Here is a 24,070-nt window from a genome sequence, read left to right on the forward strand (position 1 = left end):
ATTCACTCATTTGCCTCCTTTCACTGGGCTTGGTCAGCCGTACTAAAACGCGAGTTGCCTCCCATTTGGAAAGGCCAGTCTTGACGGGTCTCTTCTCTACATGTCCTGTGCTGGAGCAAAGTCACAGCTGGTACACTATCCAAGCTCCCTGGTTAGCACATAGACTTAGCTGGAGGCAGAACTCAGGGAGGTGTTTTGGAAATGTAGGAAAACAGGCTCTGGAGTCAGAAAGATCCAAGTTTGAATGGCTGCTTCTAAAGTCACCTCATCTTTCTCACCTTTAGTTTATTACCTGGGTAGGCTTTACCTTCAGGTGTATTTCAAGAGCCTGATGTGCCTCCTAGAAGTTAGAGGATGAGAGAAAAGCCCAGATCTGCAGGGACAAGGCAGAGTCATGGCCCACATGGCACCACTCACACAGGATGCAGCAGCTCCACACAAGGCCATGGCCCCTTTCCTGGGGGAGGGAGGCATAACATACTTGTATTTGTTTAAAAGTGTATATATTTTGGAAATAAATCTGACTTTAAAAACTTGGATTTTCACCTACTTTTATGTTTTTTTAAGCATATAAATTATTTAAAAATACAAAGATAAATAGCTAAATCATTAGCAGGCATCATTTCTGGATGGTAAGGTTGCAGAGTTTTAATTTTCTTCTTTATGCTTTTCCATCTTTTTTAAGTGCTGTATAATAAATGTGTCTTACTTTGGAATAAATAGAAAAGCTTAACTCTAGGGAAATGCTGCTTGCATATATTGGAAGTGCTTGGTGCATTCTAATTTCTACACACAACAATGATCTCAACAGTCAGATCCCCATGTGAATAATTGTCTCATTCTTTCTTTTGTAAACCATATTATTTATGCTGCTGCTTTTTTTTTTTTTTTTAAGGATGAGAAGAACCAAGTTTTAACCACCAACATTTGGCTGCAAATGGTAAGTTAAGAGAATGACAATCTCTCCCATGGGCCTGCAAGATCTTGCACCCAAGATTCTTGTCCTGATACCTGAGATGCTTGCTTCTGAGAGGTCCTATTTAGAAAAAAAAAAAAAAAAAAAAAAAAAAAGCCATGGCTGTCACACCAACTCCACACCTGCCAACAATGAATGTTGGGTGTATGACACTATAGTCTGCAGTACTCAACACATGCACAAGATCAACACATAGGACAAGGTAATGTGGGGACACTTCAGAAGCACTTCAGGCAAGACAAGAAGATACAGGGTTGCGTGTAGATGTCCACAACCTGCACCACAGCCAGTCCCCAGGACACAGAAGCTCCATCCCTGCCCTCTGTGGCCTCCAGAGCTGCATGTTTGAATCAGGTGGAGTGTTCTGAAACCAGAGGCCCTCGTACTTTGTGCTCTAGCAATGCTTATAAGAATCTTGAAATGCTATCATTTGTAGATTTTTAACTTGACTTGCAATTAACTTGCAATACTAATCTAAATTTAATTAATTGCAAATGATGCCACTTAACATCCAATTGTAAATATTAATACTGAAAAACAAAACGGTCAGTCTCTATTTTAAATGGAATCAAAATACCATAATAATTTGATGCCCATCTCATTCAAATACCATATGAACAAGCCTTTTTTTAAACTGTCAGATATTTAACATAGTCCCTTTTTTCTTATTGCACATGCATTTCTATTCTACTTTCTATATGGAATTTTATCCTAATGTAATATAATTTTATGTTTGAAAGTCTCTTTTTCATTTTTTTTGAGACAGAGTCTTGTTCTGTCATCCAGGCTGGAGTGCAGTGCAGTAGCACAGTCTTGGCTTACTGCAACCTCTGCCTCCCAGGTTCAAGTGATTCTCCTGCCTAAGACTCCCAAGTAGCTAGAATTACACCCGGCTAGTTTTTGTATTTTTTAGTAGAGACAGGGTTTCTTCATCTTGGCCAGACTGGTCTTGAACTCCTGACTTCAGGTGATCCACCCATCTCAGCCTCCCAAAGTGCTGGGATTACAGGCATGAGCCACCACGCAGGGCCAAAAGTCTTTTATTAATCACTGTGCCTTGGTTTTTTCAAATGTAAATATTTACACAAGAATTATTCCTTTACACCGTAAGTATTAAATTTTGTTTCTTTTGAATTGATTTAAGTTTGCTATTGTTATTGGTATGATAATTCATCAAGGTGACATAAATTAAAATTTTTAAGTAATTATAAAACATAAATTTTTATTGGCAATTTATATCTCTGCCCAAGATGAGTTTGTTTTAAATTAGTTCATGTATCCACAGATGACTTTTTATTACTTGGAGAGAATGATAGTTTTCACATCAATTCTGTTGCTGTTTTTTACTAGGTGTAGTAACATGAGTAGTTGGACATGAAAGCCACTTTGTTACAGCAATGTTACTCAATCTTTGAACTTCTTCTAGGTTATATGCCAAAAATAATGTAGTTTTTATCAGATGTATCAGCTGACAGCTTGATTAGTTTCTCCTTCAATTTTGTTGAAAACAAAGAATTAAAAGAATTTAAACCCACCTGACCTTTGAAAGTATTTGCCACCCAATTTCTAAGGTAATTCACACGGACACAGACGCCAATACTTGAATTGACCCTTTGTTTGGTTCTTGGGTCAGTGTCCCAAGATGGGAGTTGAGGTAAGATAAGAGAAATGTGCCCTTCTTTGTAAAGTTGAATGGGAGAAGTGAAAATGGAGGCAAAGGATAGTCCCATGTGGTTCTGGGGCAGGTGAGTTATCCTGCAAATACATGTGGAGTTGAGGGATAGAAAATGGATCTGCATCCAGTCTGGCCAACATGGTGCAACCCTGTCTCTACTAAAAATACAAAACTTAGCCGGACGTGGTGATGCACACCTGTAATCCCAGCTACTCAGGAGGCTGAGCCAGGAGAATCGCTTGAACCTGGAAGGCAGAGGTTGCAGTGAGCTGAGATTGCGCCACTGCACTCCAGCCTGGGGAACAGAGCAAGACTCAATCTCAAAAAAAAAAAAAAGAAAAGAAAAAGAAAGTGGATCTGCCTAAAGCCATTGTTAGGTGTCCAAGGTGCACCCATAGCTACATGTAAAACCCCTGCAGAACCTAACATTAGTCAGGTGAGAGCCCTTGAGATACTCCCCTGCAGGATTTAAAGCAGCATACTTCAGTGAGCACATCCCTGCCCTTGCCTGTGCCACCTACTCTAGCTTCCCTCCTTTTGCCCAGGACACATGATCTGTGCTCTCCTGGAAGGCCCAGGCCTTCTTCCCATGGACAGACTCATCTCCTGGCCCCTGCTGAGAGCCCGGCATTAATGATTGTCCTCACTGCCGGTAGCATCAAAATAGTGTCCGTGGGTCATTCTCACTCTTGTCCCTCCCACAGACTTTTCATCTGGATAAATGTTAAAGCCATGGATCCATTGGCTCAAACCAAAAACCTTGAAGTCACCCTCTACTCTTGTCTCGCACACCTCACCTCTGATACATCAACAAATCCTGGCAGCTTGACCTGCAAAACCGATCCAGGATCTAACTCCTGGCTGTCAACCATGATGCTTTCACCCTGGCCTACATGGGCGTCATCTCTCACCTCCATTATTAGGAGTCCCCATCCAGCCTTCCTGCCTCAGCGTTGCCTCTTCTGGTGGTGTCTTGTCCTCAACATAGCAGCCAGCATATACCTTCTTGGCACAGATCCCTCCAGGGGCTCCCGTCTCCCCGGGCAGCATAGGAGCTGAAGTCCTCGAAGTGGTGGATTCAATTCCCTCCCTGCCTGGTTCCTTTTTCCTCTCCCCTCCCCTCTGTCCTTTGCTTCCTGGCTGCACTCACTGTCCACTTGTTGGGTGACACACACGTCACCCGAGCACATGGCCCCCTCAGGGCCTTTGCACTGGCTGCTCTCCCTGCCAGGAAGACTCATCCCTAAGAACCACTTGATTTCCCCCTTACTTCTCACTGATCTCTTCCTAAAGGTCACGTCTTCATTGAGTCTTCCTTGAGCTCCGATGTACTGTCCCAAACCCTCCCCTCCACCTCCAGCCTACTCTGTTCTCTTTATCCTGTTTCATTTTTCTCCCAAAGGCTTCTCACCATGTAACCCACTTTGTGTTCACTCGTCTGTCTGTTCATTGGTTCTGAGTCTTCATCACCCTTAGAATGTGTGCACGGTGTGGGGGACAGGGCTCCAGGTGCATTCAGTCACTGCCGTACCCACAGCCCCTAGTTCACTGTCTCGCCTGTAGCAGGCACCAAAGAACTTTTGCTGAATGAGAGAATGAAGCAAAAACTCAAGGTGAACCTTGAGGTGCTTAGGTAGTGTGACACAACATAAAGCCATCTCCTGAATGGCCATGCAGCAGTTTCGTACTGTGTGTGTAAGGTCAGGCTCAGGAGAATGAGGCAAGCGCTTCCCTTTTTAATTAAAGTTGGACGTTTGCCATGCCCTCTAAGGAACAATGCTGCTATTGACATTTTTCTTACAGAGAGAAATGCATGTTATGGAAAGGTCTCTCTCCCTGGTGCCTATCTTCCTTAGCCCTCAGTAAGTGACTGGTCTTCAGCAATGTATATGATTTGGCAATTTTATTTAAAGGATGGTGGTTTCCAAGAAAAATGTAACTGGATTATTACTTCCAGTATGGAATTCAGATGCTCCATAAATAAACATCCTTGCTTCAGAGGGTGTCACCAGAGACCTCTAAATTTATTTCAAGCACAGCTAATTTTAATTAAGGCTTACATTTGCAGAAGCATCTGCAGCTTCATTTGTTTGAAAACTCACCTTTTAACCCACCTCCTCTTTTGGAGCAACCTACTCTGTGGAAGGTATTAAACTGGGCCAGGTGAGGGGACCCAGAAATACATAACCCAGTTTCTACCTTTAAGCCATTTATGATCAGGCTGTGTAATTAACACGTTTAGAAGAAGGAGGCAGAGGAGAAGAAGAAGGAAAAGAGGAGGAGGAAAAAGAAGGATGAAAGGAAGAGGAAAAGAGTAGGAGGAAAAAAGGAGGAAGAAAAAAGGAAAGGAGGAGGAGGAAAAAAGGAAAAATGGAGGAGGAGGTGGAGGAGGAGGAGAGGAAAAGAAGAGGAGGTGGAGGAGAAGGAGGAAGAGGAGGAGGAAAGGAGGAGGAGGAGGAGGAAAAAAAGAGGAGGAGGAGGAAATTAAAATAGCAAGAACAAGTATTTCCCTAGGGATATTACAGACGACAGCTGGTGGTCAGATAATAGAGGCCAGACGTGAGAGAAATCTCTGCTTTAAAGAAACGGGAGAGAAGGAGAGGCACAAATTCTCCTAAATGTGAAGATCTGGGAGCACTGGCATTTCTGGGCATTTTGTCATTAATGTTTACTTTTAGATGCCTACCGATTGAGAAACATGCTGGATTCCCTTAGAATGTGTGCCCTCATAAAGCTGGGTGATAACATTTATCTGGAAAGCAGCACGTGTAGATGATCTAGCAGTTATAACACTGCCTCCCAGCTGAATTGTCAAGGGCTCACAAGAATCCTGGGTTAAAAACAAACCTTAACAGTCATCTAGCCAGTGCCTGTGTCTCTCTGCCCCCACCCCCACCCAGTGTTTCAGTCTGGAAGCCATGGCATTCCTATTCATGTCCACAGCATGGACATGAGGAACTCAGGAGTCACCAGAGCAAGCTTGGATGCTGCCCAGAGGCCACTTCTAAGCAACCTTCCATTGATTGCTGTTCTTGTGTTCCCTGGCTGGGGACCGGCCTGGCTTGACCCAGCACGATAATGGACATGCACAAGTGAAGCTGGATACTGAAGGCTCTCAGGGCCAGGGTTCTGAGGGGAGTGCAAATGTGGGCCGGGGGCGGAGAGCCACAAAAACCGCTCTAGCAATGGGTTTTTCTCCTCCCGAGTTTCATGTTGCTGAATTCCTGTCCAGAAAATCTGAATCCACGTAATCTTTTATCTAGGGTATTTAAGCTCTGCAAATGATACATTTTCTATGCATTAAAAATGGAAAAGGCAGAAAAGTAAAAAAATGAAAAAAAACTCTCCTTGACCTCCAGTTTGTTGGTTTTGTTATTCTTTCTCTCAGTTGCCCTTGATTTCGATCATTTAGAAACGTGAGGGAGGAGAAAGAGGCTTCATCTCCCTGTTCACCTCTTCATGTTCCGAGGAGGAAGCAGCTGGTTCCTCTGCAGCCGGTTTTCTCTGCAGATTAGTTTTTATCATTTTGAGAGGCTTGTCAGACATAATCTGATTTAATCTGTGAGAAAAAATGACAGAAGCCATTTCAGTTTCTGAAGACATTTGAACCATCCAGAGACTTACATTTGCTTTTAAAACATCTGTCTTCTCTTATTTTGCAATTGTGACCATTCTCCTGGCATTTGATGTCCCAGCTTTCCTGGGTCATTCTCTAACTTTAACCTCCTAATTCTAATTATGGTACTAATAGCATTCACACCATGGATGATAAGATTTTAAGCCGTTATTTTTTCTAAAATGTTTACCTTTTTAATTTCTGCATTCATTATCACTTGATCTCTGACACATGGAAATGTCACACTTCCTGTTCACAGACAAGCCAGCTAGTGGCTTGCTTAGGGCTGTGACAGCATCTCAAGGTGAAGAGCGATGTTTCAATCATTACGTCTCACCAAGAGAAGAAAGTGTCAGGGTCAGGGGGCTGGAAAGAAGGCTGCTTTCCTCCACTAACAAAATAATGGACCGGAAGAATTTTGAAAAGATAAGTGTTTTCTGACATCAAACGTGTGATGTCTTTTCCAGCACCAACAACCAATTTTCCACCAGCAACTGGGGGTCCACCAATTCAGTTCATTTCTCACATTATCTACCTGGAGTTCGCATCAGATCCCACAGGTTAAAGGGCTCAGTCTCACTTCAGATACCAGCTGCAAATGGTGTACCCAGGCTACCCACACATCTAGCAGGTGACTGAAAATTCGAGGGTTCCCATACCTTTCTCCCCCAGGTTCAATAACTTTCTAAGATGGCTGACAGAGCTCAGGAAAATACTTTGCTTACTTAATAAAATTTTAAATAATATACAAACTTATTTAATATATTTATAAATAAAATATATTTATTAAATAAATATTTAATATCTACTTATATAAAATACCCTGGAGGAAAGATTACATGGATTCAGAGTTTCAGAACAGGAATTCAGCAAGAGGAAACTCGGGAAGAGAAAAACCCATGACTTATGTTTATTGGTTTATTCTAAAGGATGCAGCTCAGGGAACCACCAAGTGGAAGGACGCAGAGGACAGGGCGTGGTGGCTGGAAGGGTGCGCGGAGCCGTCGTCATAACTTCTCCCCAGCGGCCACCTTCCCCGCAAGTGGATGTGCTGACCAAGAGTATTTATGACCCTGTCTCCAGCCCCTTTCTCACCCCTCCCCAGAGCTGTGAGTGCAGTGGGTGGAAAGCTCTTTCCTCCAGTCACTAGGTGACCAGCCCCCATGAAAGCTATCTAGCTGCCCAACCCTAAGTCACCTCATCAGCGTAAACTCAGGCCTCAGGCATGGTCAGAAGGGGCTCGGTATGAATCACAACAGACACTCCTCTCACTCAGGAAATTCCCAGGGCTTTAGAAGCTCTGTGCCAGGAAAACCAAATCTATTTTCTTATTATACCATAATGTATTTTTTTTAATGAAAGATAACCTTCCTTTTTCCTCCCTCCCTTCCCCTCTCTCATCCCTTTCCCCTCCTCCACCCTCCCTCAATGCTTCCATGCCGATAGCATCCACACACATTTAGAGTTTCCTGTGGGCTCGAAGCAGCACAAATGGGGCCCAGGTGCCAGAGGCATGGAAGAATTGGGATTCCCCCAGTGCCTTTGAGATCAATGGCCCCTTCCTCCCTTCAGTGTCCCCTCACAACTCCACACACTCTTGTTTTGAAGATTTAATGAGAAGGAATCTCACAGAAAGAGGGAGAGAAGGAAGAGCACACACTCCTCTAAATGTGATTGTCTGGGAGTCTAGGTTCATTGACGCTTCTTTTCAGATCCCCACTCTGTGGAAAATGTGCCAGGTGCTGTCTACAAAGGTTTTGCCTGATGCCCTCTGTTCCAGAGGGACCTAGGAACCAAGTGCTTTCAGAGAACAACGTTTTTTCTAGAAGTTTGTTGTTTATAGGGCCTTATTCCATATCCATTCTTGGGAAACCTTCATGGGAGCCTGTGGGGGTTGCTGGTGCGGCCCCCGGGCTCAGGAGTGTGGACCTGGGCTCTAGGGCACACAGCATGAGGTTCCCATTCCACGTTGGCACTCACTCTTCCCCACCCTTGGCTGCAGCTACATTATGACTGTTATTACAGCTCCCAAGTCCAGCAGGATTTTGTAAAATGGGGAAATCTCTCTCTCTTTTTTTAAGCTGTCATTCATCACTTGCCTGCCAGGGTCATATGACTTTAATCTGCTGCTGCACACATTATCTCATCTCATCTCATCCTGTGAGGCAGGGTACATGCAAGGAAACTGCAGTTCAGAGACAATGATTTACCTGAACAAGCTCGCACCGCTAGTCTCTGCCAGACCCTTGGTGCAAACCTAGGTCTGTCTGATGTGGATGCTTTCTGCAGCTCCCCCCACCTTTTCTGCCACTGCTGTTACCCGAAAAGGGTTCCGATCCAGACCCCAAGAGAGGGTTCTTGGATCTCGTGCGAGAAAGAATTCAGGGCGTGAAAGCGAGTTTATTAGGAAAGTAGAGGAATAAAAGAATGGCTACTCCGTAGAGAGAGCAGCCCTGAAGGCTGCTGGTTGCCCATTTTTATGGTTATTTCTTGATAGGCTGAACAAGGGGTGGATTATTCATGCCTCCTGTTTTTAGACCATGTAAGGTAACTTCCTGATGTTGCCTTGGCATTTCTAAACTGTCATGGAGCTGGTGGGAGTGTAGCCGTGAGGATGACCAGAGGTCAGTCTCGTGGCCATCTTGGTTTTGGTGGGATTCAGCTGGCTTCTTTACTGCAGCCTGTTTTATCAGCAAGGTCTTTATGACCTGTATCTTGTGCTGACCTCCTGTCTCATCCTGTGACTTAGAATGCCTAACCATCTGGGAATGCAGCCCAGTAGGAGATTTCAGCCCTGCTTTACCCAGCTCCTATTTAAGATGGAGTTTCCCTGGTTTAAATGCCTCTGACACAATGGCCAGCCTGGTTTGGGGCAAGGGAAAACAGCAGATGGGCAGCAGCATCAGGGAGATTGAGCCAGAAGAACCAACTCTGCTAGAGCCCAAAGATCAGTTTGCTTAAAGTCAAATAACACAGGTAAGTCCTGACCCAGTGACTGACTAAAACATCCTGGCTTTCTGAACCCTGGCTTCCTCTTGTAAATGGGAGCAGTCATATCACTGACCCCCACCCCGAACTATGGTGAGTCTGGACATACACAGGACACTGGACTAGCATAAAGGCTGTGATCTGGCTGGGGAGGGGATGAGCCCATGGTTCATGCAGTGGGGTGTGTAGGGTGTGGGGAGGCAGCATGCAGCTCTGGCTATGCCTTGGACGAGGTCTGGGTTTGACCATCCAAGCACTCCTCCCATTCCCATTCGCAGTTCCTGTCTCCCCTCCCTCTCTGGCCATCATTCAGCAGGCAGGGGAGAAGGAGAGAAGTGCCTTGGCCTTCCATGCCCACTTTCCAGGGCAGTTCGTGGAACCTTGTGGCCCTGACCTGTGTGGTAATAATGGTGAACGTGACTGGCTCTGTGATAATTAGTGACCAACCCAGAGAAGCATCCCAGGGTGAGATGCAAGACGGTGGCACAGAAAGCACAGGTGTTGGCTATGCCGGGGCCTCGTGCCCAGGGCAAGGGAGAGAAATGAAGGGAAGCAGAGGGCAGAGGTGCCAAGTCAGAGCAAGCTGCAGGAAGCATGGCTTGGTTGGCGCCCAGGCATTCCTGGAAGACAACTAGGACAAGACACACCCTTCCTGGGTGTGCCTCTCCTGTCCCCTTCCCAACCACTTCCATCTCATTAGAGACCCCAGCAGGCAGCTGTCGATCCTGAATGCCCAAGAGGATACTTCTGCACATCACCCATTAACACATCCTCATTCCTGGAGGTCCCTGGCTGCAGAATGATGCCACTCACCTGGATAGTTTCTCTCCTCTGATGTCAGATTAGATCCTTCCAGACCTGGGACCATCTTTCTGGATGCTGCCTGCCCTCCTCAGAGGATGGTTGGTCTGGGACATGCCCTTTGACTCCCTTGTTGTATCAACAGCTCTAGGCCCACAGACCCTGATCTGCAATTCCCAAATCTCAGCAGCTCTGAAAATTTTCCCCCCTCCTTTGATGTTGTTTTCGTAACTTTGCATCAAACTGTTTTGGTCTAAAATCAAATTGAAATCTATGTGAATTGAGGCATTTATTTGTCTCCCTTAGTACAAATAGGCATGTTTTGCTGCAGCAATTACCATGTGTTTGATTGTGAGGAGCCACCCTGGTCCCAGGTTGGGGTGGTGCATCACATACCTTTCCGGATCTTGGAAAGCCTGAGCTCCAGAGCATGGGTGGTACCAGGGGGACAGAATACAGGATAATGGTGCAATTATAGGAGCTTCTGAGTTCACACTTGTCAGCCCTGAGCCTCCTGTGGGGTGGTGCTGGTTATGTGGCAGCTGCAGGTGGGATCCCACCCGAGCATCCTCTGCAGAGCTTGTGGGCTCCAGGAAGGGCTGTTTAGCACCTGATCCTGGGAGGGAGGACCCCAGACATGGGTATTCCTCTGGCAAAAGTCACTCGATAACCTCAGTTAAGGCCTGGCCGTCAGCTTGTGTGAGTGCTTCCCGAGTCTTCACCTGCCTCCTTTCGTCCTGACTCTGTGTTTCACCATCAGGGCTCAGGATTTGCATTGTCGGGTGTCGGAAGCACTATCCCTGTGACAAAATAAAAATTCAAATCTGAAAACATTCCTTTAGAAATTCTGAGAGGTTCCCATGCAGCTGCACAGTATTGCTTTATGGAAATAAATATTCCACATTTCTCCAGCCCGGTTCTTATTCCAGTGGAAATAAGTGAATTCCTTTTTTTCGAAGTATTCTTACAGTGAAAACTTTGAAGGCAAAACAGTTATTCATTTGGCTAGAAGTAACCCATCCACTGCAGGAGGAGAAGGCTCGGGGACATGCAGAGGGTTGGAATTAACTTTAATGATACCATCTGAATGTGTTCATGGTGACAGCAGAACCTTAAATGTGAGTTTTATGCTCTTCACAGTCATTTTGGAAAGGATTATTGAATTCCTGTTTTCATCATATTTTATAAATAGCAATTCAGTTATAATAAATGTCTGGAATTCTCTTTGGTTTTGCACTTACCTAATAATCACTTATGAGAAATATTAGTAGCCAAGGAAGTGAAGTGCTGCTAACGTCATTGTGTGTGTCAGTCTTGGACAGATCACTATTTACAGTGGAATGTATCAGAATATCCAGGGGTGAAGACTGTTCGTTTCCCAGATGGCCAGATTTGGAAACCAGACATTCTTCTCTATAACAGGTAAGCATATTGAGCAAAGGAAAAAAAATGATTTTATGCTTGCATACATGTAGCTATCACGTATATTTGAATATTTCACAGAGATGCTGGATATGTTATCTATGATCTGGTGCCACTGCTCCCTACACAGCTTTCCGAGTGGCCAAGGCTTTGAGAAGCAGCTCTGTCCCTGTCAGCCAGCATTCCCTGGTTTGGCATGCACACGTGCACACGCTGGCTAGCCTGCTGCTTAAGATGCCCATGAAGCTGTATGTTCTCGGGGCCTAGTGTTGTTTTTGTGCATCCTGGCACATGGAATATTCTTGCGTAAGGCAGTACCTTTGTTCTCTGAATGGCAGCAGTTATGATCAACAGCAGAAAGTGCTGGCCTATGGGATGCACTGCTGGAGCCCACAGTTTGGACCCACATCCTCATCTATGTTCCCCGTTGTGCATTGGAGAGTTCTGTGGCAGAGATGGCTGCAGGTGAGCGTGAGGACTGTCATCTCTAGCTGCATGCAGAAACTTCCCCTGCAGGGTATATACCTGTGTTCTAATAGTCTTTCTCCTGAGGTCAGGAAATCAGGGACACATCGGTAAACCAAGGCAGTCTGACTTGCAGACCACATGCCTAAAAGGCAATTATTCAGGCAGGGTACGTTTCTAGAAGCAGTAAAATTTCTCGTTAAACTGCATAGTCAAATAAGGGATCCCAGAACATTTCTTACTAATAAGGTGTCAGATCTCATAAATAGCATCATGAAAAGAAGGTTATTTCCTAATCATGACTGCTACCTTTGGTCCCAGCTGAATGAAGAAGGAAACCCAGGCTTTCCTGATGCAGGGAACAGTGTGACCAAATTGCCCTCGATGGTCACTCAGTGATCCCGCTGGACAAGCAATGTGTTGTCCTACATGGCTACTTCCAGAAGGCTGGGCGATGCTATTTCTTGTATTGACTTTTCATTCTGCCTCTGTCTTTGCTTCTGGGGGCCACATTTCACTTGAATCATTGGGCTTGTTTCTAGAAGAGTATCCTCTTCTCATTTGCTGCCACTTTTCTGCTTCTTAAATTAGTTCAGACGACTGAGCTTAGAAAAACGTCTAAAATAGGAGTAAGTGGTCCCCTGTTGAATGGATCAAACACGTGCCTTTCCATGCCTGGACTTTGGGTCTTCTATTTATTGGGGGGCTGTATTAGTTTGCCAAGGCTGCTGTAACAAAGTGCTACAGACTTGGAGCCTTAAACAATAGTAGTTACCCTGTCACAGTTGTGGAGGCCAGAAGTCTGAATGAAAGTGTTGTCAGGGCTGGCTTCTTCTGAGCCTCTCTCCTTGGCTGGTAGATGGCTGCCATCTCACTGGGTTCACGTGACTTTCCCTTGTTCCTGTCGTGCCCTAGTCTCCTCTTCCTGTAAGCACTCCAGTCATATTAGTGTAGGGCCCCACGCCCATGACTCCCTTTTACTTTAATTACCTTTTTAAAGGTTCTGTCTTCAAATAGAGCCACACTCTGAGGCACCAGGTATTAGGATTTCAACATGTGAGTTTGAGGGGGATGCAACTCACTCCATAATGAGGGCATTGTATCTGACTTTTTGAGGGCAAAGGGTCAGGGTTGAAGAAGTCTCAGTGTTAATTTTAGCTGTAATATTTACAGTCTGTATAACCTTTGCGTCTCAGATTTCTCCTTTGAAAAACGGGGGAAGTGCCCGCTTCCCAGAGTTTGGAGGATCACTCTGTGGATGTGTGTAGCACACTTAGTCTGGCACTTGGAAAAGAGCACACATTCCATAAAGGCAGTTGTGTGTTTACAGGCAGAATGATGAAGAGTCCTGCTTTTAGAACAAGATGGTAATTTAACAATTTAGAAAAAATAATCAATGTTTTTCATTGTCCAATTCCGATTTTTTAGGTTCGAAATCAAGGATAAATTTTATAACATTCGGCCTGAGCAATGTACGAGTCCCCCATCTCTAACAACAATAACAACAACAACAACAAAATTAGCTGGGCATGGTGACCTGCCCCTGTAGTGCCAGCTACCCAGGAGGCTGAGGTAGAAGGATCCCTTGAGCCCAGCAGTGAGCTTTGATTGTATCACTGCATGCCAGCCTGGGTGACAGAGTGAGATGCTATCTCCAAATATATATATATATATAGAGAGAGAGAGAGAGAGAGAGCACCCCACCATATTATATGTATAATATGTTGGTGGAATCTTATTAACAAGGTTACAAGAGGCAGTTTATATGGCCTATGTGTAGGATCTTTAACTCCAAAATGTAAATTGTTTGATGATTCCAAATGCTCTGGCTAGTGAGGAATTTCCAAGTTGTAATTGAATTTCAAGGAGCAAAGATAGAGCAGTCTCTACCTGACAAATGTTACCAGGGTCCAGGCCCTCAGAAACGAGTCCCCCCTCCACATGCCTGACCCAGCTGACCATGCAGAACCCCATCACTCACACATCTGTTGAGCTCCACTGAAGGATCCTGCTCGTTCCTCTTTCCCATGCTGGACATAGACCCCGTCCACCAGGCTTCATCATGGAGGATGTAGAGGCTGCTTCAATTTCTGCTTTTGTTTTCCTGAGACATGGAATGTAGGACTTTCTTTTTGAAGTAACTACTAAATATATTTTGAAGTAACTGCTAAATATATGGCCCGCAGGTCCACATGAACCCAACGTGGAATGAATAGATTTCAGAGAATATTTAAACCACTCATAGACACTTATCTATTGCTACAGAACAAACTACTCAGAACTGAGTGACTTGAAGCAAACAACTCAGATTATTCCTTATGATGCTGTGGGCTGTCCAGGCCCATGTGGCTGGTTGTCTCTTTCACGTGGCATTGGGCACAGCCATGGGCTGGGGCCTCCACTGGGCCGGCGTGCCGAGGGGTGCACTTCCACAGCGGGGCAGGACTGGGCTGAGCTGGTGGGGATGCCGGCCCTGGCAGGAAGCTCAGCCATTCAGCTGAGGGCTGTACACCCACCCCTTCTGGGCCTTTTCCGCAAGGCTCGGTGTCCCCCAGCTTGGTGGCCAGCAGTGCTCTGACAGGAAGGAAGGAGAGGCTGCTGGGACTCTTAAGGACTGAGTGTGGGGGTCCCGCAACAGCCCTTCTCCACATTCTGTTGGTCAGAATAGGCAGGAGCCCAGCTTGGAGTTAAGAAAGGGGAAATCAGCACCCGCATCTAGGGCAAGAAGGGTGGGAGGGAGGCCACAGGGCGCTCTGGGGACGCTATTGATCACAGCTAAGGAAGGAAAATGGTGAAACTGCAAGGGTCAAAGTAAAGCCCTGGGAAACAGAAAAACCAGAAGAGGCATGCATCGTGAAGGGGAAGGCACACTCCACCGTGTCCCCACTGATATTGGCAATGTGGGAGGAGAAGCAGGCGGGAGGAGAGAGCTTCCAAACAAGACAGATCTTGTCATCCCTGCCTGCCCTTACTGGCTGGCTTCCCCTTCCCGCTTGGACACATTGTGCAGCCCCTAGGTATGTGCTGACCAGCCTACCCCTCCCTGTAGCCTCGTCCACTCTCCAGCCCTACTGTTTGTCCGTTGGCTCATTGATGCACCAATGCTTCCAGGCAGAGCATTTATATGAGCTTCTTGCGGGGCGAGGAATGCCCACCCCTTAACTCTCAGTCAGCCAGGGAAACGTCCCTGACACCGTCACCCCCGCCAAGTCTAGAAACACATTTCTCTGTCACGTAGAAAAGGATTCCTGTCCACAATGGCACTCAGGGTCTGCTACCTCTTAGGGGCACCTAGCAGGGCACTTGATACAAATTTATGCAAAGACAAGATGGAGAGAGGAAGGGAGGGTGCAGGAATTATTAGGAGGAGGAGCGAGGAAGATGGATCAGTGTAATACCGTGCGGCTAAGAACAGCCAGAGAAGAAAGAAAGCAAAGGAAAGAAATCATGTAGGCAACGTAGAAAACATTCAACTGAGACTGAGTCCAAAAATTGACACAGGAAATAGCAAAAATAGGCTTCACTAGTAATATCCTAACCCTCTGATATTCTGTTATTGGGGATTTTGAGAGATACCGAGTTTAACGCTTTCTGCCAGCTTCCAGGCATGGAAAATAATATGTTCTGCTTAGTAGACTCATCTGTTAGTTCATTATTGTCTGAATGGCGTCGAGGGGCTTTTCCTAAAGGAGGGGGTTTAATGCATCCTGTGTAAGCCCCAGTTTTGAAAGCAGTGTTGATGTAGCTCAGGTGAAGCCTCCCAAACATGTCTGTCCTATTTCACACTCTATTCTGGTTTGATATTGGAGTCCCCACGTGAGTCACTATTGCTTTTTGAGATATAATGCACTTTCCATGCTTTAAAGTGGCTGGGTCACTGCAAAACAGCCATCTCTGCATCATTTCTGGAATGGGCTGCTATATTTCCTTGATGGATGGGGAACAAGTCGTGCTGCTGCCAGCCAGCTGGCCAGGTCGCTCTGAGGAGAGGATGGGCACGAATAAAAGCGTCTCTGTCTGGTGCTGATCCCAGTCATTTCTTTGTTGCTTTATTTTGCTTTACTTTAAGCCTGCACCTCAAGGAGTTTTCTGAACACCATCTTGCCTAAACTGGGTAGCAATTATGGATGGCTTGCTGTGATTTTCCCCTTTGGATGGAATTAAAGGCCTTGCTGGGATCAGCAGTCGGCTTGCAGAAGGACAGTCTGAATCCCACAACTCTGCGGATGCCCCTGCACCGTGCAGAGACAGGCAACTGCCTCACCTTCTCTGGGCTTCTCTGTTTCTGAGTTGCTCGGTCAGGAAATTCTATTGCAATAATGGAAATCTTTTTTGATGAAGATATTTAAAGATGTTTTTGTTGGCTCTGAAAGTTTAGAACAGCATGGGGTGTCAGCCATCCATTTTCATTGAGTGTGCAAAGCTGCATTTGTCATCTGCAGGCTTGTGTCTTTCTTTCACTCATTTTCCTGACCCTGTGGCTGATAGCAGAGCCTGGGGAGGGGGCTTGTATGCAGAACATACTTGAGAGCAGTGTGGCCAAGCCTGTAAGCGCTCGTAATTGTGCTTATCATTGTTGCCAGGCGTCTTAGGGAACCTGGGGGAGCCAACCCAGGACCAGGATTCCTGAGCATGTAGCTTATTTGGGAAGGGATCCTGGGGAGCAGGATGAGGGGAGGGGGAGTGAGATAGGGAGGGCGGGCAAGCCATTGGAATGAGCATTGAAAAACAAATCGTACTGCGTGCAAACAGAGCCCTTCCTACTGGGGAGCTTGTGTAAGACTGGGATGCTTATCTGCCAGCTGCCTTCCATCATAGGCTGAGAGCTGCTTCCCTGGCACCTCCCTGGCACCTCTGGCTTGCCTGCCCCATGTGTGGATCAAGTGCAGAGCTGCAGATGCTTGCAGCAGGCAGCTGTCAGGGCCTTGGGCACGGGAGGATGATTGTCAACATGGTCTGCTACAGCGCAGATGAGCCATCCACTCAAGTTCTAGTTGCTTTCACCCTGCTGTGATTGTAGATCCAATCTCAGCTTCTGGTGGGGAGCATAGCAACAATATGGGTGGAAGGGAGAGAGTCCTAGGACTTGAGGGTCCTAGGGGTGAGGGTGTTCTCAGCCAGAGCAGAGGAGGCAGGCAGGTGGCAAATTTCACTGGACTAAATAAGAGCCCAAGCCTGCATCCCAGCAAGGGGTTCCTGCTCCGCGTGGGCTGTAATGTGTCTATTACGGAGTCATGGCAGTGCACACATGGAATGGCATCTTAGGGAGTGAATCTGTGAGATGTAGTGTTGTCATGGTTAATAGCTCCTGAAATTGTGGTATCCCTCAGCCTAACCAAGGTTGGCCTGCTGGTGCTCAAAGGCTCATAATGCAGTCATGGCCAGGCTCTTGGAGGGCCCAAGGGCATCACTGGAAGGTGATATGGTTGCTATAGTTTGAATATTTGTCCTTTACAAATATTTGAATATCTGTCCTCTCCAAAATTTGTGTTAAAATTTAACCCCCAATATGACAGTATTAAGAGGTGGGACCTTTGAAGGGCAACTGGGTCATGAGGGCTCTGCCCTCATGAATGCTTTAATCTATTCATGGATTAATGGATCAATAGGATATCATGGGAATGGGACTGGTAGCTTGATAAGAGGAAGAAAGGCCTGAGCCAGCACCTTCAGGCCCCTCCCCATTCGATGCCTGGTACCACCTCGGCACTACACAGAGTCCCCACCAGCAAGGAGCCCTCACCAGATGCAGCTCCTTGACCTTGGACTCCCAGCATCCATACTATAAGAAATGAATTCTTTTCTTTATAAATTACCCAGTTTCAGGCATCCTGTTATAAGCAACAGAAAACAAACTAAGACAGTAGTAGTTCCAGGTGAGCAGAGGTGATTTTGCTGCTGGAGATCTGAGAGAAGGAGTTTTGAGGATGTGCTGTTACAGCTTCTGTATTAATCAGATATTCGCACCTGAGCTGGAGGGAGGCTGTTTCTAAATCATGTGTGGTGGGAAGAGAGGGAACAGAAGCTTGTTTTAAAGCAGTGAGTGGAGCCAGCCAACCTGTGTTTGCATCTTCAAAGTCATCCTCCAAGCTGTCCATCTCACTCTCCCAGGTCTTGTCATGGTCACTCTTGCTGTTTGTTTTTAATTTGTTCATTCATTCAACCAATATTTAGTGAAGGCTCCCGCAGCATAATCACACACTGTTCTAGGAACTAAGGATTCAGCAGTGATCCAACCAGACCCAAACCCACCAGAGAAACAGAGATGGGGAAGAGAGGTGGGGGGCATGGGCCACAGTGTGGGTGCTCCCAGAAAAATGAAGCAGGAAAGGGAATAGTGAGGGCTGAGCCAGAGGTCAGGGAGAGACCAGGAGACAGACTAGAGGGCTGCGAAGGAACAGGCCCTGTGATATCAAGTGGAGAGTGTTCCTGACAGGAGGAACAGCCAGTGCAGGGGCCCTGTCAAGAAGGCTTGTGAAAGACTTCGAAATGCAAAAAAGTAGTGAGAGAAGAGAAAAAAAGACACCTGGGTTCCTATGGAATACTAGGCATGGTCACAGGCACCTTCCTAGTCATCTGAGTCTGTAGTGGACTGTGCCTGTCATGGTCTTCAAACTAGTTTTCAACTCTAACTTCTAGAAAACTGATGGCAAAACCAATTATTCTAGTCCACAGAGAAGCAAATGGGTTTTGCTGGTGGACCAATTCCCCTGTCAACAGACTCACATCAGTGTGCCTGGTTGTCTTTGTATGTGTCTGCTTTTAGGATGCTCTGCAGAATTGGTTTTAACATTTTCCTGGTTCCTTCCTTCATTAATGACTTAAGTAGTCTTTGACACATGATCACTTTATATTTGTGCAAGTGTCATGATTTTATCTTTTAAAAAATCCATCAATTGCCCTGAGGCAGGAACATGCTGTCCAGGTCTGTCCTAGGAGCAAATTCAGCTGCTGTGGCTGGAGAGAATTGGTGGATGGGGAAGCCAGGGTTCAGAGAGAGGGTCAGAGACATGATGGGGGGAGCTGGGGACCAAGTCGTGGAGGCCTTGGCTTTGACTGTGAGTGAGACAGGAGAGGCCCTGATACCTTTGATAGAATTTTTGTTTCAGTTCCTTTTTGCTTTGAAAATTTTAAAAAAATATTTATTCATATTCTCCTCTTGACTTGTTAGCAATTGATTCCCATCAGGTGATTTTGTCCAAAAGTTATTACCTGTTCTTTTCTGCTTGTACACTCCTCCCAGCCTGTGGCAGTGGGCAGGTTTTGCTTTTGTTGTTTCTTCTAGCATCTCAGCAAGAGGAAGGGAGGACGGGCAAGTGCGTGTGTGTCCTTAATCAGCCTCTGACGGCCCAGCTGTTTGCCCCAGGCTAACTTGGAGCCCACCTGTCTGCACCAGAGTGAGTGGACTGTCGCTGGCTGCCTGTTAATGCTGCCTGCCTCATCTGGTGCTTACTGAAGGTCCCATGCACTGCGTTCAGCCTACTTGCCCACAGCTCCTGGTCTTCAGCACCCTGGAGCCAAGCCCCCTTTACTGGGCACTCGCCCAGTGCCAGCAAATGATAGCCAGGAAACTGTGGCTTTATGCCTTCTTGCTGGACTTTATGAAGTCTGTTTGCGCATCCACAAACCTCAGGGCGGGAAGCTGGTGCTCAGAGAGGTTCAGCCACTTGCCCAAGGTCACCCAGCTGGGTCTGCCTGACTCCATAGTCTGACTCATTACTGGCCAGTCTCTCTTCACATCAGGAAAGAGCTCGGTCTCTTGTGCTTTATTTTCTAAAGTTAAAAAGCAGAGAGATCCCCTCTCCCTCCCTCTGAGCCGGCTCCACTTTCGCACCTGCTCTGGGCTGCTCTGCCAGGCTCAGCCTTCTACTTCCTAAAAAGAGTGAGTTTGTTTTCTCTGAAGCTGCTGTGGGGTTTTCTTTCTTTCTTTTTTTTTTTTTTTTTCTGAAGCTGCTGTGGGGTTTACTGTCGCTTCTTGACTGGTTTCACTCAGCATCTGACATTTTCTTTTCTTTGACCAAATCTCCTGCCAGCCAGTGTGGGCCACAGAGCAGTGCCACAGCAGAGCGTGGAATGACAGAACCCAACTGCTGTGCAAGAGTTTGAGCAGAATTTCAAGCAGAGGACAGGTGCTGCAGTGAAGAGAATTTTGTGGGGATGGTGTTGCATTGAGGTGGCCTGGGTGAGGCTGTCTTCTGGCATGTGGCAACGGGCCAGTCCACGGAGCAGCTCCCCAACCGCCTGCACCCCCAAGGGCCCTGAAGCTAATCGTGCCCAAGAGCACAGCTTTTGGAGATGAGCTTATTGATCTTTGTGATGTGGAACACAGAGCCAGCACGGTCGTAAGGGCTGTGTGATAAATATGTGAGACAGGAACTCAATGGGCGGTTCAGTCTTCATCACAAGCTGCCTGAGGGAGCAGGGCAGGCAGCCAGGTGAGGGCCAGGGTCCGCCACCACCCCACCCTTTCCCGAGCCTGCTGTGGGGTCCCTGCGCGTGTCCACTGCCCACCAGAGATGCGCTCTTCAGCTGTCTGCACAGGAGGAGACTTACAAAGTTGTGTGTGAGGCATCAGAAGGCAGCTGGGCCTCCCCAGCATGCTAAGACCTCAGCGGTGCAGGGTGTGGGGCCCGAGCTGGATGTGCCCCATCACTTGTATCAAAACCTGGAGAAACAGGCTTTCCTTGTGGGCCAGGGCCACAGGGTTGGTGGAGCTGATGCTGTCAGTCAGCTGGGTGGTATTTTCTGGGGACCTACTCTGTGTAAGATACTGTGCTTCTAGGAAGACGCACATTCACTGCCCTTGAGGCATGTGTAATCAGTAGCAAATCACTTTACCGTGGGTGGTCTCATCTGATGTAATTTTGTGTCCTTCAATGAAGTCATCTAAAATTAGTCTGCTTCACAATTGAGGAAATGGTTTCTGAAATTAAATGGCTTGTTGACGCAGTTCTGAGGCCTTGACTCCAAATCCTCGTGTCTTTCCCAATCCTTGACAGGCTCTTTGTGGCTGTAAGACAAGGGCACAAAGTGCATCTTGCAGAGCAGAAGATGACATGTCAGGGACATAACATCTTAGAAAGATCTGGAAGAGAGAGAACCTCATCCTGTGGGAGGGCATGGGCAGCTGTTCACGGCAAGGTGGCCATACGTCTTGGTCTGTCTCGGACAGCCCTGGTTTGTGCCTGAGATCCTGGCACTGCTGTTAATGGTGGCTTTTTTCACTTTTAAGATGGGGCACTTCATGGAAAGACATGTAAGTTAGGTCATATGGCACAGGGCCCTTAGTGGGGATGGAGAGAGATCACCTTGGAAGGGACTAAATGTGGCAGGACCCTCAATGCATATGCCTGGAATGAAAGGGAGAGGGAAAAGAACAGGATAATCAAGTCAGGGACTAGCTGTAATCTAAGGAATCGCCACCAGCCCAGATGGACTTCTCTGGAAATCTGTCCCTGACTCCTGGCCACAGTCGCCTACTCTGGGCTGCTGTGTACCTTGGAGGACTCTTTGTAAACATCACACGATGCTGCGGATGTGAGTTTGATACTCTTGTTTTTCCCCACTGTCCAGTGAGCTCCTTGGGAGCAACCACGTTCTATTCACATTTTTTAATCCCCCCAAGTTAGTGTGACAAGTAGCACATGGCAAGCAGCACACTGCAGTGGGTGAGGGACTAGTGGGGCCACTACCCTGTTCCAGGAGAGAGTTGGTGGAGGCAAGAACCTGGGCAGTAGCACTTGGAACTCAGGCTCTCTGGATCAAGAGAGCCATCTTCTAGCACCCTTACATTAAAAATAAGTAAGTTCTGATTGTGTGGGGCAGGGATGTAGGGTATGGGTCCTATCCCGAGAAGCAAATTAGTCTAGAAATTATTCTCCTTTCTCCTCCACTACCCATACCAATCTGTCTTGAAAGATTATCCATTTGAAATTACTCTGGTGATCTTTTCACATTATTTGTGGTCTTTTTTTAATATAAATTTTACATCCTTAGCTAATCACATTTTTGTGTTGTTTTCTTTATGGATCCTTTATGGCTTTGGGGGTCCCAGACCAGGAGACTATCCATTTATTCTACTATAGTTTCTTCTAATAATTTTTGGTAAACTATATAGTTTGTTTTTTATTATGTGTGGTTTTTTTCCCTAAAATGTTTGTGTATGCTATGAGGTAAGGGTCTAACTTTATCTTTCTTTAAGGGATAGAAAATAATTCTAACAGCACTTATTGAGCAATGCATCTTTCTCCCCATGGAATTGAAGTGGGATGGTTATATTCATTTATGCGTGTGCCAATACCGTACTGAGAGCTGAGCAGGGTGAATAAAAAGAGACATATGTCTTGAATATCTTGCTGCGATTTTAAAACACTCATGATAAAGGCAAAACCCTTATAAGCTCTGAAAGCAAAAAAAAATCACAGTGGCAAGAAACAGTAGCCTAGTAGAGGACTACTTTCAAATATTGAAGAGCAATTATTTTTAAAATAAAATATTTTGCTGAAATGAACTTTCTGGGCAAAAATGAAAGCAGTTTTGAGTATGTAAAGACTCAAGTCTGAAAGAATTACTCAGAGTTGTATTTCAGCAAAATGAAAAGAAACCAAGAAAGAGGTAAACCTGGAATATAGTCAGCACTGGTGAGTGATGGAATCACTAAAAGGCATAGTTCAGTCTAATTATTTGATGATGTTGTTAAATGGTTTTTGTTGGCAGGGGACTAAGAAGTAGAAGTAACAGCAGACGTTTGGTGTCGGCCTTCTTTGGTTCATGCATGATAAAGATAACCCTCATTAAATGCACAAAATGAAAAAAAGTACAAGTAAATATGTATGTTAAGTATTTGAATAGCTATCAAAGTAACAGAAATAGTATCATAACTTCCAAACCACTAGACATAAAATAAGGGACCAAAACCTGAAGTCGGTACCTTTAATGCAAGAACAGAAAACTGAGAAACAGTGTAAGTATGGGGTCTCTCATGGATCCCTGGCATGGGTATGAACATTATTTTAAACTGAAGACATTTGAGATTAAACAGATAGGGAAAGAAGCTTTTTCAGAGCTTACTTATCTGACTACAGGAGAAACTTCTGGGAGCGAGCCTGGAATAAATCTGCTTTCTAGGGGAGTTTTTACTGGCTGGAAAGAAGATGGAAAAGACCAGTTGCACCTGCATAAACAAAACTTCCCACAGACCTTCTTATCTCCCATTTGCTCCCCTGGAAACTGATTTGTTCTTTTCATAGAAGCCCTTCCTCTCCCCTCTCTCTCCCCTGTGAAGTATATAATCTCATCTTTAGCTGTTTAAAGAGTTAATTTTTCTTTGTGCCCCCGTGCACATGTGGGCATAAAAGTCAGTTTTCTCTTGCTCATCTGTCTTTTGTCAGTTTAATTCCTAAGCCCCCCACCCCCCAAAAGAATCTATAAGGGTAGAGGAAGAGCATTTCTTCCCTAACATGAGAAAATCTGGCCAAAAAAAAAAAAAGCAGCCTACAAAAAGCCAGAAAACAAACCTACTAGCAGAAACAAGTTAAAACAATCACTGATCACAAAAAATCAAATGGATTTAAATCCAATAACAGTTCTCAAACCAAAACGGACTCCTAGATTGGTTTCAAAAAATCAAAATCCAACTATATTGTATATACAGAAGGTAGATTTTAATCAAATAATCCAAAAGGTGGAAATTAAAAGGATCGGAAAACCATGTGTGCCAAATGCCATAAGAAGAAACAGATTTAGCATTGTTCTTATTTCACAAATATAGATGAAAGACAAAATACATAAAAAGGGACAAAATGAATGTTTTATATTGATTAAAGGAAAATTTATTGAGAAAACAAAGTGCTCATGAATAATTATGTTGCAGTGTGACTGCAAAAAATACAATCAATGCTGATGAAAGTCAAAGGAGAAATTAACAAAAACCAGGATTTCAAGAAAGGTAAGTATGCTTAGATGGAATGAAATAAAACAGTTGATAAAACTAACCCAGAAGATATATAGAAAGATTTGTATCTAACAAATATTTCCCAAAAGTAGTAATATTCACAAAAAATAAACTAAGACTGGAAGAAAATTCATAAGCAGATAAATATTACTCAGAAGAAAACTGGCAAACAAA

At 45.5% G+C, this 24,070-nt stretch overlaps 1 protein-coding gene across 2 annotated transcripts in view; it reads left to right on the top strand.

Annotated features, from left to right (window-relative positions):
- The window catches only part of CHRNA7 (cholinergic receptor nicotinic alpha 7 subunit), a 145,032-nt gene that overhangs the window by 65,207 nt on the left and 55,755 nt on the right, over positions 1-24,070 (top strand). Inside the window, exons 3-4 of one of the 2 annotated variants that reach the window (XM_030814382.1) lie at positions 896-940; positions 11,369-11,478. In XM_030814382.1, the coding sequence (XP_030670242.1) occupies positions 896-940; positions 11,369-11,478 (155 nt within the window). Of the gene's footprint in view, positions 1-895; positions 941-11,124; positions 11,175-11,368; positions 11,479-24,070 lie in introns of those variants that run through there. The other variant, XM_030814383.1, reaches the window with a different exon arrangement.

This window comes from Nomascus leucogenys, chromosome 6 (genome assembly GCF_006542625.1).
Source record: "Nomascus leucogenys isolate Asia chromosome 6, Asia_NLE_v1, whole genome shotgun sequence".
Lineage (NCBI taxonomy): Eukaryota > Metazoa > Chordata > Mammalia > Primates > Hylobatidae > Nomascus > Nomascus leucogenys.